General features: G+C 44.9%; 1 protein-coding gene and 1 long non-coding RNA gene across 2 annotated transcripts in view; one reads left to right on the plus strand and one right to left on the minus strand.

Moving 5' to 3' along the window:
- The first annotated feature begins 508 nt into the window (after nucleotides 1-508).
- Nucleotides 509-6,716, plus strand: LOC116793328. The gene is made up of 3 exons (XR_004359454.1): nucleotides 509-673; nucleotides 3,098-3,280; nucleotides 6,600-6,716. It is a non-coding gene; the product is annotated as an uncharacterized LOC116793328 (long non-coding RNA).
- Nucleotides 6,717-7,235: 519 nt separating this feature from the next.
- The window catches only part of WTIP (WT1 interacting protein), an 85,308-nt gene continuing 78,546 nt past the window's right edge, over nucleotides 7,236-13,997 (minus strand). Inside the window, exon 8 of the mRNA XM_032701103.1 lies at nucleotides 7,236-11,402. Within this exon, the coding sequence (XP_032556994.1) occupies nucleotides 11,250-11,402 (153 nt within the window). The 3' untranslated portion in view covers nucleotides 7,236-11,249. The remainder of the gene's footprint in view (nucleotides 11,403-13,997) is intronic.

Consider the following 13,997-nt stretch of genomic DNA (forward strand, 5'->3'; position numbering starts at 1 on the left):
GATGAACCAAGCTTGGAGAGGATTAAGTTGTCCTAAGACCTGGCTGTGCCCCTGGGCTGAGTGGCTTTACCAAGGCCAACAGTCCCCCTCAGGAGCCACGCTCAGCTGTTGTTTTTTCATGAAGCCCAGCCTGGAGAAGCAATTAGTCTCCAAATGAAAGGCAGGCTGTTGTTTTCCTCACCTCTCGCAGCACTGTCTTCTCTCCTTGCTCTTTCCTCAGCCATGATTTGGTCTCTGTGCATTTCCCTGCCCATTCCCTGCCCTCTCATGAGCAAAGAACAAGAACTAGGTTTTGGCTTAAACATAACTATAAAATCCTGGTGCAGTGGCTTGTGGATCCCACGTGCAGAAAGGCTGATGCAGCAGGGATTGGGCCATGCTCAGTTATTCCTTTGCAGTGAACAGCAGTGAAAGAACCTTTCACAACTGAGATCCTTTGTGTGTTTGAGCTTCACCTTTGGAATATTCTGTAGTGATCGGAGCTACTGCAATTTTCTTTTTTTCTCTGGAGTGTAGATCATGCAACCCCACACTGAAAACCACGATGACACAGAGCATTTATTTTACATTTTCATGGTGGCACATCCAGTGTGATGATATGTATTTTTAAGAGAAGAGGCCTCGCTGAGGATTAAAGATCTTGGGATGTTCAAAGCTGCTGTAAATGCATAAGGTGAGATATCTAATGAATTACAAGGTCTGCTAAAATCAAATTGTTTGTTAAACCACTAAGTCTAGGGCACAATAATACGTTAGGTCTCCATTGTGCTGGGTACTGTATGTGGGTAGCAAAAGGCTGGTTTAGGCCTCCAGATGTTTTTTGTAACTGCTGAAATTCTTAAATGATGTCACTTTGCAGCCTTGTTTCATGCTTGCTTTCTCTGAATGCTCTTGAATGAAGATCCCCAGGACATAAGAGTAATGTGCAGGAGTATTTGTCCCCAGGATTTTGCACAGTTGATCAGACGTGAAAAGGAGACGCTGCAGTGACTCATCTGACCTTGCAGACCCAAGACTCCGAGTGCAGACAGTGGGCTCTGCTAAGGTCCCCATCCCAGGAATGCAAAGCATTCCAGAAACTTTCCTCAACAATTCTAGATAGTGGCCAGCAATTTTCTCACCAATGTTATGTAAAATGGACAGAGAAAGCAAAAGACTAATTGGGGAAATTATTGCAAACTGCTTATGAAATCCCTTTAATTTACACTTAGCAACACAAACCCACGGCAGGAATGGTACTGCTAAGGATGGCTGAAATATATTTTTTTTTATGTTTTTATTTTTAATAAGGGTAGCTTTCAGTGCTACATATAGGAATTCTTCTTATAGCAGAACTGCTGCTATGTTAGGCCAGGAAGATTTTGGCAATACTGAAAGATTTGCTATTGTTTACTCATAAACTCGTAGAATTGCAAGACTGTCTTCCTTATAATTAAAAACAGCTTTTTGCCCTCAGAAACTTACTGTCCAAATTTCAGTGGGATAGATGGGTACAGGTGGTGGGCATGGCGTGTCCCCAGCTCTACCTGCAAAACTCATTTAGCCATAACAGCAGAGGAGGGTATTAGGGAGGGATTTAAAGGAGGATAATGAGGTAAATAACTTTGGAGTTCCTTCTAAATGCCAATCCTCTATAATCAGGAAGGGCCATGTAGGAGCAAGCCCTTGAGCACAGGGGGCTGGGCTGGCCCTGCCGTGCCCGGGAGGGGCTGCAGGGCGGTGGGAGCTCCCAGCGCTGCCCGGGGAACATCCCCTGGCACTGCCAGCGAGGGGAGTGGGGGACACCCTCTGTGCTGTGCTGGTTCGTGCAGCCCAAGCCACTCACAGAGCTCTGATTGACCAGCTTGGAATATGTTTACTGGAGAACAGTTGGGCTGGAGCTCGGGGGTTTTTTAGGGGAGGGGGGAGGTCGGTTTGTTTCAGTGTCTCATTTTCCACTGGAAGCGAACTGCCGTGTTTGCCCTCTGCAGGCAGCGGCCGAGCCCGACGGGTCTCTGGGGGCAGCGGCCCGGCCGGAAGGGGCCTGCCGGGGCTGCTCTGGGATTTGTTTGCTTTTGATTATGGGAAAAATAACCCGAGATATTTCTGTGCATGCAGAGCATTCTTAATGACTGACAAATCTGTTGTCAGTAGGGACAAGGAGGAAGTGCCATCCTGAAAGACAGCTCAAATGTGTTTTGGAATAGGTTTAAAAAACCCAAACAAAAACTTATTTTTAGTGACTTCCAGAGGCTTCTACTACCAAAAAAAAAAAAAAAAAATTGAGATAGCTGCACAGTTAAACCTGGCCTTGCTGTAGTGGAACTCAGTGGAGCTCATTGCAGTTCACAGCAGAGGCAGGGCAATAGGTCTCCTCCACAGCCACCCAGATAACCATCACTGGTCTCCTCCAGGTGAGGAACCCAGCACAGGGGCTGTCAGGAGGAACCCAGCACAGGAGTTGTCAGGCCTTGTGGGGTCATTTACACAGTGGGGGGGGATTGCTGAGGTTTTGTGCTGGCCCTGAGCTCCCATGAGCCATCCCAATGGCCCTTCAGGAGGAGAGGTGCTTCTTCTTGCCTTTCTAGTGCCTGCTTGGTGCAATAGCACAATTTTTAAGGACTTCTGCTCTATTTCAGAGGCATTCATGGACTCTTCCATATAGACATCATTGTTGCAAATATTTTGTTTTAAATAGAGAATGAAATAGTATTTACAGTCAAGTAAAGGCAGATCTTACTACAGCTGCATGTGTCTGACTTCTACCATTAACTGAGGTATATTGGGGTGATAAAAGAACAGTTAGCCAAATAAACTGCAGTTATAGCTTTTATGGGTGAGGAGTGTAGGTAGCAAATTAACTATTCCAAGTTATGAGACATCACTAGAAGCAGTAGAACGTGTCTAAAGGGACTGTAATGTTTGTTGCACCAAGACTTGCCATTTTTCCAAAAGGATTCCTGTGTGACAGTGACCACTGGCAAGGGACCCGTGTTGAGGGTCCCCAGCCCTGTGCCATCCTCCTCTGCTCCCATGCTGGGAAATGCCCTGATAAGGAGTGGAAAAGTAAATGGTACAGAAAGCTGTGATGCTTTTTTTCTGTTCTTTTCTGAGGTAGGAAGAAGTGAGAAAAAGGATCAGCTCCCAGGTGAGCCTGGGCACAGCCAGGTGTGGAGGAGTGCCATCACCATCCTCTTGTATGACAGTCAGCAATGCCTGCTGCAGGACACTGTGGGCTTTTTTTGCCCCATCAAAGAAGCTCTGTGGAAAAATTTTTTGGGAGCCGTGTCCACTGTTGGAGGTAAGTGCAGTTAAACATGTGGCTTGCAGGTGCTGAAGATGTCTTGTTGCTCTCCCTGGCATTGCACCCTGCCACACAAGCCATTTTAATTTTCTTCCCTACCCTGTTGCTGTATCCATCATTACACAAAGTGTGTGAGCTTTTGAAAACTTCAGGTGAAGACACTCAGGTGAGACCAGAGCCACACAGAGCAGAATTTATCACTGCTTTATTTCCCCTCTGCCAAGCTCGGCACACTTGACTCACGAAGCTTTCAGCTGCAGGACTGAGGTGGTAAAAGGCACAGCTTGGCACAGTGATTTTCTTTCCTGTCCTGTCTCCCTGGGGGCAGGAGGCAGCACAGCCCCTTGGTTTCACAGTGCCAGGACTGTTCACACGGGCTGGGAAATGCTGATGGCACCGTTCCCTTCCTGCGCTGGGAGCACCGAGGGGCGTCTCTGGCGTTCATTTGCCTCACCAGAGCAGAGAGTAATTAACTGATCACTTGGCTTTAACATTCCTGCCATAGCTTAAATGTGCCAAAATTTTAATGAACATGTTTTTTTTGGACAGACCACTTAACCACTTGAATTACTGTAACTAACCAATGCAGCCCATGTTCTTTGAGGTGACGACTTCCCAGACATGCCATACAACTGGGGGGGTTGAAGATGTTTTTTTAAGCCATGATGCAAACCTTTGAGAATTTGTTCTTAAATGTGTTGCTGGATAGATACTTGTTTTATCATTTATCAGATCTCCTCATGGCTTCTTACATTCCGTGCAGTTTTCAGTCTGTACCCCTCTTATGCTTTTTGTGTGAGCACAGTGATTTGCACTCTCTAATGCTGTATGTTGTCTTCTGACGGGACAGAAACCAGCAGCACAGGGACAGTGCAGGTAGTGCAAAATGAGCTAGTTCTTAGTGTATGTTTTAAAAAACATGGGAACTTGGGATTGCTCACTGTTAAAAGATGGTGGGAATTGTATTGAGCACTAGGATAGGATCTCAAATGAATTTTGAACAGGAAGAAAATACTTTTTGTCTTCTGAGTTTTACTATAAATTGTGGTTAACTCCATAGCTTTTAAAATACATAATTCAGCTGCTCATAAGCCTAGTGGTGGTGACTGAGGGGTGACCTGCAGTTTATTCCAGAACCCAGTGCCCTCTGTTTCGAGGGTGACATTTTCATGTCCAGCTTAGACACCCAGTGAGCACTGGTATCTCCTACTCAATGTCAAGCTCTTCTCACTATTTCTAGACCTTGCTTAGTAGTTCCTCCTTCAAAGTTTTCTATCTGTAAGTTGCCCCAAGCATGAGGTTGTAGCACCAACTGGGATCCTTGTTTTAGCAAATTCAGCTAAATTCAGTGATGGCATCAAGTTGGGTGGGAGTGTTGATCTGCTGGAGGGCAGGAAGCTCTGCAGGGGGATGTGGACACACTGGATCCATGGGCTGAGGATAACAGTGTGAGGGTCAACAAGGTGTAGTGCTGGGTCCTGCACCTGGGTCACACCAACCCCTGCAGGCTGGGGCAGAGGGGCTGGAGAGCTTCTCAACAGGAATGGACTTGGGAGTGCTGTTTGACAGCTGCTAAACGTGAGCCCAGGTGTGCCCAGGTGGGCAAGAAGGGCAGTGGCACCAGGCCTGCTGCCATGGTGTAGCAGCAGGACCAGGGCAGTGACTGTCCCTCTGTGTTGGGCACTGCTGAGGCTGTACCTTGAGTCCTGTGGTCAGTTTGGGCCCCTGACTGCAGGAAAGACACGGAGGGGCTGGAGTGTGTCCAGGGAAGGGAACAGAGCTGGGGAAGGGTCTGGAACACCAGGAGCAGCTGAGGGAGCTGGGGGGGCTCAGCCTGGAGAAAAGGAGGCTCAGGGGGGACCTTCTGCAAGTCCCTGACAGGAGGGGGGAGCCGGGGGGGGTGGGCTCTGCTCCCGGGGAACAAGGGACAGGATGAGAGGGAATGGCCTCAGGCTGTGCCAGAGGAGGCTCAGGTTGGATACTGGGAAAAACAACTTTATGGAAAGGGTTGTCCAGCCTTGGCACAGGCTGCCCTGGGGAGTGTTGGAGTCCTCATTCCTGAAGGGCTTTAAAAGCTGTGCAGATGTGGCACTCGGGGACATGGTTCAGTGTTGGATTAATGGTTGCACTTGATGATCTCAGAGGTCTTTGCCAACATAAACAATTCCATGATTTTTATATACACACATCTATTTTGCTTTGAGTGTGTGTGTGTGTGTGTGTGTGTTGATGGTGGTGTGTTGCATCAAATGACTTCTCATCCAACCTCATTTATTCTAGGAGTCTGTACCCTGTGGGGACTAAAAGCTGAGTGACAGGGGTTTGAGCTGAAGACGCCTCCCCAGCCTAGTTCCCGTACTCCTCACAGTTTCCAATGTCTCTGGTTGGGCCCTGGGATCACCTGAATCCCTGTAGCAGCCAATAGCTGCAAGGTGAGGGGTGTAGCCCTGGGCATGGCTGGTAAGGTGGAAGAGCAGGGCTGCCAAAGTCCTCCCAAAACATCTACATGCCAGATTTAGCAACCACGTGTCGTGCAACAGCTTCGTTACACCCGGGCTGTGGCTTGGCTGCCGTGCCAGGGATCCCAGCCCAGCCCTCAGAGCCGGGCCTGACTCACCCCCTTCCTGCCATGAAAGGATGGGCATTTTCCAGCATGGATTTCCTGCATGGAGGCCCACAAGGGGCACTTAATATATTTTAAGTTCTTTTCAGTCAGGCTGATTATGAGTTGGTATAAATTCTTGCTGCATTAAGACGTCCTAGATTTTTATTGAGTACATTTGTGTCAACCATGTGCTAAGGCCTGTTAAAATGCTTGAGTTGGCCAGTCTTTGTGCCTTTTTTTTTTCCTTCAAGGAGGGCATGAATTGCTCATTTTGAATGAATTTTTCAAAATAATGAGAGAGAAAATAGCATGGATGTGAAGGCCCTACAGAAGTGTGGTACATCTGTTTCAAAGCACCGAAGTACAGACTGAGTGTCCCTAAAACAATTGTGGCATTTGTAACTCTTTCCATTCTGACTGCGCAAAAGAAAAATTTGCCAAAATAGCCATTGTGGGAAAAACCTCCAGTAAGTTTTATTTCCAGCTGTGAAGTCATCTGGGCTCTGCTGAGCCAGAGTGGCAGAGCTGGGGAGGCCTCTCTGATGGGAGGGTAGCAGAACACCGGAATAGCAGCTCGTGAATATTTGACTTCTGTGAGTCACTGGAGGGAAGAACATTCACAGGGAGAGCAGACTGACCAGCTTAATGGAAAGGGAAGCCACTGGATATGAGGAAACAAGGAAGAAACTGGTTCTTGTCCTCTTTCCCCAGGCCACAGCTGGAGACAAGATGCCAGAACTGATGCACGTTCTGCCCGACAGGCCCAAGGGGTGAGGAAGGTAAATGTGACCAAGCTCCATCTGTGCCATGAAACTGGAGACAAGGAAGTGGCAAAAAGCTTCAGAAAGGTAAAATACCTAAAAAATGCATCTCTTTGATCCCATCAAAGCTCTGACTACAGTTTCTGAATTCCTGTGACTCAGCAAGAATATGGAGAAAATTCCCCAGTCCAAGGTCCAAGTGCTTAAAGCTGTGTAAGTTCATAGCCCAGGCAAGTCTCTTCTGAACACTCCAAAAAATAACGGGAGTCTTGGAAAGCAAACGTCCCTCACTACTGACTGTCCTACATGTGAACTAGCCAGACTGGTTAAAGCTTAATTAAAACTTGCCAGAGTGGCTAAATTCCTTTCTAAGTGCAGCTGCAGAACATTAGCTGTGGGCATATTTTAGACCTTAATTAGTAACACTTGCACTGGAGGACCAAAATCTTTCATGAATGCAGCTGCAATCAATTAATATCAGTCAGACACTTCTGTGGGCAATACCAGGCTCTCCTGAAAATTGTTTAGTGCCCATCTAGATTTAAAAAAATAAAATTCTTACGCACAACAAACTACAAAAACAAAGATAACTACAAAATGTCTTTATTGAAAAAAAGCAGATTATAGCATCTAAGGTTAAATGAAACTTCTGACTTCAATATTAAATAACTTAAGATGATAGCAAGTTGCTTCTTCTTTAGATAAATAAATCTACATTTCCCAATTTTTTTCTTCAATAATCAAGGGAATCAAACACTGAAACACAAAACCACAAGTAATTCTAAAGACTAAAAAGACAGAAGCACATTGAAAGGTTTTACAAGGATATATATACAAAAATAGTTAAACTAATGTATATTTTCAGCATGTAAACTAGTTACATGATATACAAACTGGGAATTCATATATTTCCTACAAAATAAAAATCAACGTTGGTCCAAGTTCTTGGAAGAAAACTATATTCTTTTAAAGAAAATGAAAATATTTCTCAAATGAAAACTTAATTTAAGTCAAATTATATACTCTAGTTTACGGCATTAGTTACAGGATGAATCACAAACTTTTAAACTTTTCTTGAAACACAAGAAAGCAGCTTTTGTCTCCTTTAGAGCTTTGGTTTACTTTACTACTCTGGAATTTCTGGTCTTAAAGAGCTCCTCTAACCATGTTTTCCTTTTGAAGCTCCACCTTACAAAATATATACACACGTGCACACAAGTGAAAGGGAAAGGAAAGAAACCCAAACAAAAAACCCTCTCTGTAAGGTCAGTTATCTGAGTGCATTCTTTTGTTTTGTTTTCAAATGAGTATTTTGGTCCTTTCTTTGGAACACTCCTCCCCTGGACGGGACTCTGCATCCCTACAACAGCTCTGGGCTGCAGGGACTTGGGAAGATTCCCCACCCAAGGGGAGAAGGTGCAGTCCTGATGCAAATGAGAACAGGTTGTTATTGTTTTAACTTTATGGAAACATTCTGAAAGTACAGCAAAGGCTTCTGAAGAACAATCACATTGTAAAATGAACTCGGGAAGTTTACATCTGTGTTGAACTGATTTCAGGTAAGAATACTCCGTAAGAAAATCACTAAAAGAAGCTTCCTCATTTACATAATTCCCAGGCAGGAGGTAACGTGCAGAAACTGCCACTTGCACTAAAGAGTACAGCACATCATTATCTTAGGTTTGATTTTATTTTTCTCTTTGATTTGGGGAGGGAAGAAAAATCAAACCCAAACCCCAAACTGGCAAATTTCACTCAAGCTCCAGCTTTTATAGTAAATGTTGGAAAAGCAAAGCTGTACTTCATAATACAGTAATGGAATGCATCTGTCTATAGAAAATACTGGAACAACAACTGCTGCTTTCTGCTTTTAAACAAATTGCTTATTCTGTACTGAAATATCACCTTTTGGTGTTTGTACCATGATGATACTTAACAGATCAGAGTTGTGTAGAACTACAAGAGACTCACAGATCAACATGAGAAATAAAATTAAATATTATTCTGTTCTACGGGATGATCATTTAAAAAAAAAAAAAAAAGAAGAAAAGGTCTGGTATGTACATGGTTGAGTTTGTTGTGCCTTGGAAAGTATGTTGGAAACTTAAACTTGCCCTGGAAGGAGGTGAAGTGCTTGGGAAGATCCTGGCAGAGGACAGGTCCAAGTGCCAGGGTCAGTCACCTCCAGCTCTGGCCACTGTCAGCTTGGGGGTTTTGCTTCTCTCCTGGTAAAGCAAAGCACTTTTCCAGTCCAGTGAGTACTGTTATGGGATCATTTGCTCCCAGGAACAGACACAAACCTTCTCTCTGCATTTTAATGGTTCTTTCCTTATTTTGGGTTCCTCAGTATACACTGTAAAGACAAGTGAGTGAAAATGCCTCCAAGCTAAAGGTGGTCCAAGGCAGCTCCTTCAGAGGAGAAAGCACTGCCCTGCAGCTGATGCTAAAAGTTTATCCTGAAGCTCTGGTATCTTCCATGGTTGTAATAACCTTAAGGAACTCACCTAGTCATACCACCCAGTTTAAACCAATTTTTTCCTCTTTTCTAGCAGTTGCTGGCACACACAGTTCCACTCCTCCTGAGGCTGGGCTGCTGACTATGGACACAGAGGGAGTGCTTGCAAATGCAAAGTGCACATGCACCCACTGGCCTCTGGTTTGCAGGCCAGGCCTCTTGGGCCACAGTGTAGAAATGGGGCTACTGGTTGCACTGCAATTCCTCCAAAACCTGGGGCTCACATTAAATATGTTAATTATAAACTGATATATACTAAGTAAAAAATGACTTTTTAAAAGAGCATCTGACTTGCCCAGGAGCATTCAGGAGGACAGGTTAATCTAGGCCAATGGAAGGCTGGCAAAAGTTCAGGAAGTGTACCTTTTGTTCCTTACTGACAGACAAAAATAGTTCTCAGGATTTTTTCCTGCCTCCCCCCCCTCCCCCATAAGAAAATTCCAGACTATCAGAAAGTTCTGTTAAGGGAGTTAATTATTCCACTTAGGAATTAGTGTCCATTGGATGCTCTTTGTGCTTTTCAAGAGCACCACAAACGGCTTTCAAAAAGTCAATGGAGCATAAGAAACTAAACTGCAATGGTGTTGCCAAATAAGTCATCTCCTCAGCCTGCCTGGGGAATTGAACACGGGATCATTTCCGACCCGATCGCTCCCATTCTCAGCGTGGGGAGAACTGGCAGGGAAACGTCCCCATTTACACATGCAGAGAATCTGCTCTGGAATTTCCACTTCCTCTGGAGCAGAAGAATTTTATTTTACTGCAATTTTGAACACAGTTAAAGACAGCAGTGATAAATGGCAACTTCAGGAAGGCTGGATCGATTCTCATGAGAACGTAAGGAATTTTTTAGACATACAGATGTGTGATTTGCATGTAAATCACCAGCACATGGTAGAAAACAAACCATAAAAAAAGATTCATTTAACTTCCTATATGGAAGACATATATTTTCCCCCAGAGCTCTGAGGGTACTGTAAAAGCTTATGCAAACCATGGAAGTGTGTACATTCTGTGTACAGCTAATACTTGTTGGAAAATACCAATGTTTCAATGACCTGACTCTCTAAATTCTTATTTCTGTTAAACTGTACTTTGTTTTCCAATGAAGACAATCCCCCTAATCAGTTCAAAAGTAATCCAGAAAAGAACACAAAGCTGAAAAGGTAATACAAAACCACTGTCCCTCTCTGTCTTTAATAATGTCTCAACATACAATCATAAAGCAGTTGGTAACAGATGAAGTCTTGTATCAAACAAGCAGTATAAAGACAAATGTACTTTTGCATAGAAAGGGGCAGCTAACCCTATTAAACAACAAACAGGTTTGAAAGATGAATTCTTTAGTAAGTGCCAAACGGTCCAGTTGATATGAGTGAGTTTGGAAACCATGGCTACCTTGTACCCAGCCAGCAATTCCAGGGGCTGTGCCACCCTGCAACTGCTAACCCTGCACGTGCCAACCTTTTGGGGATAATCCTCTGTTACATGGGTTTTACATGAAGTGCTTGCCATATTTCTTGAACAAGCCCAATAATTAGTCTTTGGATGACTGTGGAACCTTGTAGGATGGAGAACTGGCCTCACAGGATGCCGAGCCTGTGCTGAACCTGTCCTGGCTACAAACACCCACCTGCCTCCTCCCCACTGCTGCTGGGAATCCAAGTATTCTCTAAGACCAGAATTCACCAAAACTAGCTAAAATGCTAGTTTATCTTATCATGCCTGCTGCAATATGATAAGGTGCTAACTTTTGGAAAGTAATTCTACTCTCCTCACTCGGGTGAAATCACTGAAGGAAGTGAGCAGGGAGTGCAGAACAGCCCTTTGTACCATTGTTTTAGAAATGCTGCCATTTACAGTTACAGTTTAGTGGTGAATTATTTGTTCAAGTAGATGGTGTCTCAGTGAAAATGTCTAGATAAAAGAATGCATATGTACAAGATCAAAAAAGGACCCTTCACCTCTGATTCAAAAAATAAATAGCTGGTTTAGGTGGTTATTACTGGAATCTCATCTTTAAAGGAACACGAAAGTCACTTTTACATTTTTGTCTTCTCTTTCAATTGATCCTGGCAATGTCCCTCAGAGTTCTGTGACATGCATGGGGTAGCTGGGAGGGGGATGTGATGGCAGTTTGATGTTGAGGCGCCTGATGTGACAGCTGTGGCAGAGCAGGTGGCCCTCTAAGGGGTAACAACGATGGCCTTCCTCATCATTGAGCTGCAAGCCACAGTCCTGGAGGAGACACAGACAGCCCAGGTTAGTGAGGGAGTCAGGCAGGGCACCTCCCAGCACTGCTGCCCTGTCCTGCACAACCCCAGAGCTCCCTCCCTGCCTCCAGAGCAGCAACCCCGACAGGCTGGGGGGGGACCCTGACAATCCACACCAACATCCCTGAACTCAAACAGGGCACTCCAGAGCAGTACCCAGCCTCTCCTCCACCACTGTTTCCCATTCTGGTCTCTTCTTCAGCTCATAAATATTGATGCAAATTGGCCAAAAAGCAGGGCAAGGACTGACCCTGAGAAATACAACCTGGGAGGGGTTAGAACAGAGGAGGAGCTGATGCTGCAACACAAGAGCAGAGAGAGCACAAGCAGAGGATGAGAGGAGTGGGGAAAAGGGGGGAGATGAGACATGTCTGAAGCAGCACTACACTTTCTCTAATTTGGAATTAAAAAAAAATTAAAGACTTCAAGGCCAATTATCCAACTTTACTGGAAATGCTGGTACCTCTGGGACTGGCACATAACTACAGGGACAACGTGGGTGAACAACAGAACAGGAACAGAGAGAAACAGAAAAGCAGCTACCAGTAATCCTGCCCGCTGACTGTTCTGTAGCCTGCAATAGAAACAATCCTGATTTTCAGCTGCCATCATTATAATCTTGAGGGCATTTAAAAATCACGGAAATGTGGTGCTCAGATTTGATGTTTCAAATACGTTAAATACTTAAAAATTGTTAATTGTGACCAGTCCCGAGAAACCAGAGATTCTAAATGTGTATCTGTGCACTTAATAGAAAGGGGGAAATAGGAAAAAATTGGGCATATAGGTTATTTTAGACTGAAAATGAATAAAAAGCTGTTAATTGGACACGAAGAATGATTTTTCACCTTTCACAGCTCAAGTTTAAATCCTCAAATTTTACAATGCTGAAATAAGGCTGAAAATGGGTTTTAAAGTGAGCTTTAAAACTGGAATGTTAGTTTAGTGAGGCCAAAATCAAAGTTTCTGCCAAGGTAGTTTTCTGTGTGTTGCTAGATATTATGTAATAATTTTATAGCCATTTATGTAAGATTTAAAATTAGAATTTACCAATTTGAGACACCCTACAGATGTGCCAAGTGTTGACATCTCTTTGCCTTTCCAAACTGGAATTCCCTCTGTGCAAGGAGGGACCTTGTCAGTGGGTTCCAGTTCCACACTGGGGGGCTGTTGATGAGTAACTGCTCGAACTTCTCTGCAGAAGTGAAGTGGTTGCACACGAATGAGATGATGCAGAAAAGCAGCAAAATTTCCAACCCAACCACTGACTGTGTGGCCACGAGGTGAGGATGACAGAAGTCATCGTAGCTTTCCTCAAAATACTGGCACTAACTTGTCCAGCAGCGTTTGGGGACAGCTGTACAGTCTGACAGCCTGGTGTGAGACCGTGAGGCAGTGACCCACCCCTGCTGACACATGGCCAGCTCCTGAGTTCTGTACATAAGTGCACTCTGCCTCTCGGGGCAGATGTGGAGGCAGCCTGATTTGCCTCAAATGGGAAGGAGAATGAGGAAATGAATAATGAAACAGAACTGAAAATAAACCCCCAGTGGGACATTCTAGCATAAAGTCAAAAGCCTGAGAGAGAAGGGGAGGGAGCTGTCATCTGAGGTGAAGCCTGCACAAAGCAAGAGATAGGGGAAGAAGGAGGAGGGAAGTACAGCTCTTCAAAATACTGAGATTTCCTCTGCCAGCTTCTCCTGAAAAATTAATAGAAAAGGATGGAGTATCAGGTGTCTCTGTTGGAAGGAGACAGCTGAGTGCATGGGGTCTTCCTTACATTTAGGGACATAACATTTCAAGATGTCCTGAATTTTGTTATTTCTCCCTCAATCAGAAGGCTCTTTGTAAAACCTTGTGCACAACAGTGTGTGAAGACAGCATTGCTGCACTGCTGCCTCTGGTGCTAAAATTAGGCTCTGTGTGGATATTCTTATGTTATATCAGAGCACCAGACCTACAGCAAAAGGGAAGTTTTTGGTTGATCCCAACTTAGAGAGTTTGTTTCCCTCCTCATGTTCCTGGATGCAGATCTCATGATGAACTCAGCTCTCCTCTCCAAAGCAAGAGCACTAATTCCACAAACTGATCTGCCACAACACGTGTTTAAATGTTCTGCATAATAAGAAACTACTCCCCAAAAAGTGAGAGACAGTCAGTGGTATCCTTATCTCTTTTCCAGTAAAGAATTCAGAAGGGAAAAATCAGATCCCCCAAAAAGCCTTCCAGTCAGGGTTCTTCCCTGCACAGGCCATGTGAATTCAAGTCTGCTCAGATTAGAGCCCTACAGCCTGTATCCAGAGATGAGGAAATAGAGAACTGGCATCTACTCTTTGTTCTCTCCCCATCTGGAAGTATTGAGAAAATCCAACCCAACCAATCAAACCCAGCTTTGAAGTTATTCTATTGGGCAAAAAACCCAACCCAAGCCCACTTCCAGCCCTGCCCGCCCGAGCCGTGGGGCAGGGCCCTGCCCAGGAGTGCAGAGCCAGCAGGCACAGCCCTGCAGTGGGTCAGGCCCTGCCCAGAGCTGCTGCTGGGGTGGGCAGGGGGCCCAGCT

Source organism: Chiroxiphia lanceolata, chromosome 13 (assembly GCF_009829145.1).
Source record: "Chiroxiphia lanceolata isolate bChiLan1 chromosome 13, bChiLan1.pri, whole genome shotgun sequence".
Classification (NCBI taxonomy): domain Eukaryota; kingdom Metazoa; phylum Chordata; class Aves; order Passeriformes; family Pipridae; genus Chiroxiphia; species Chiroxiphia lanceolata.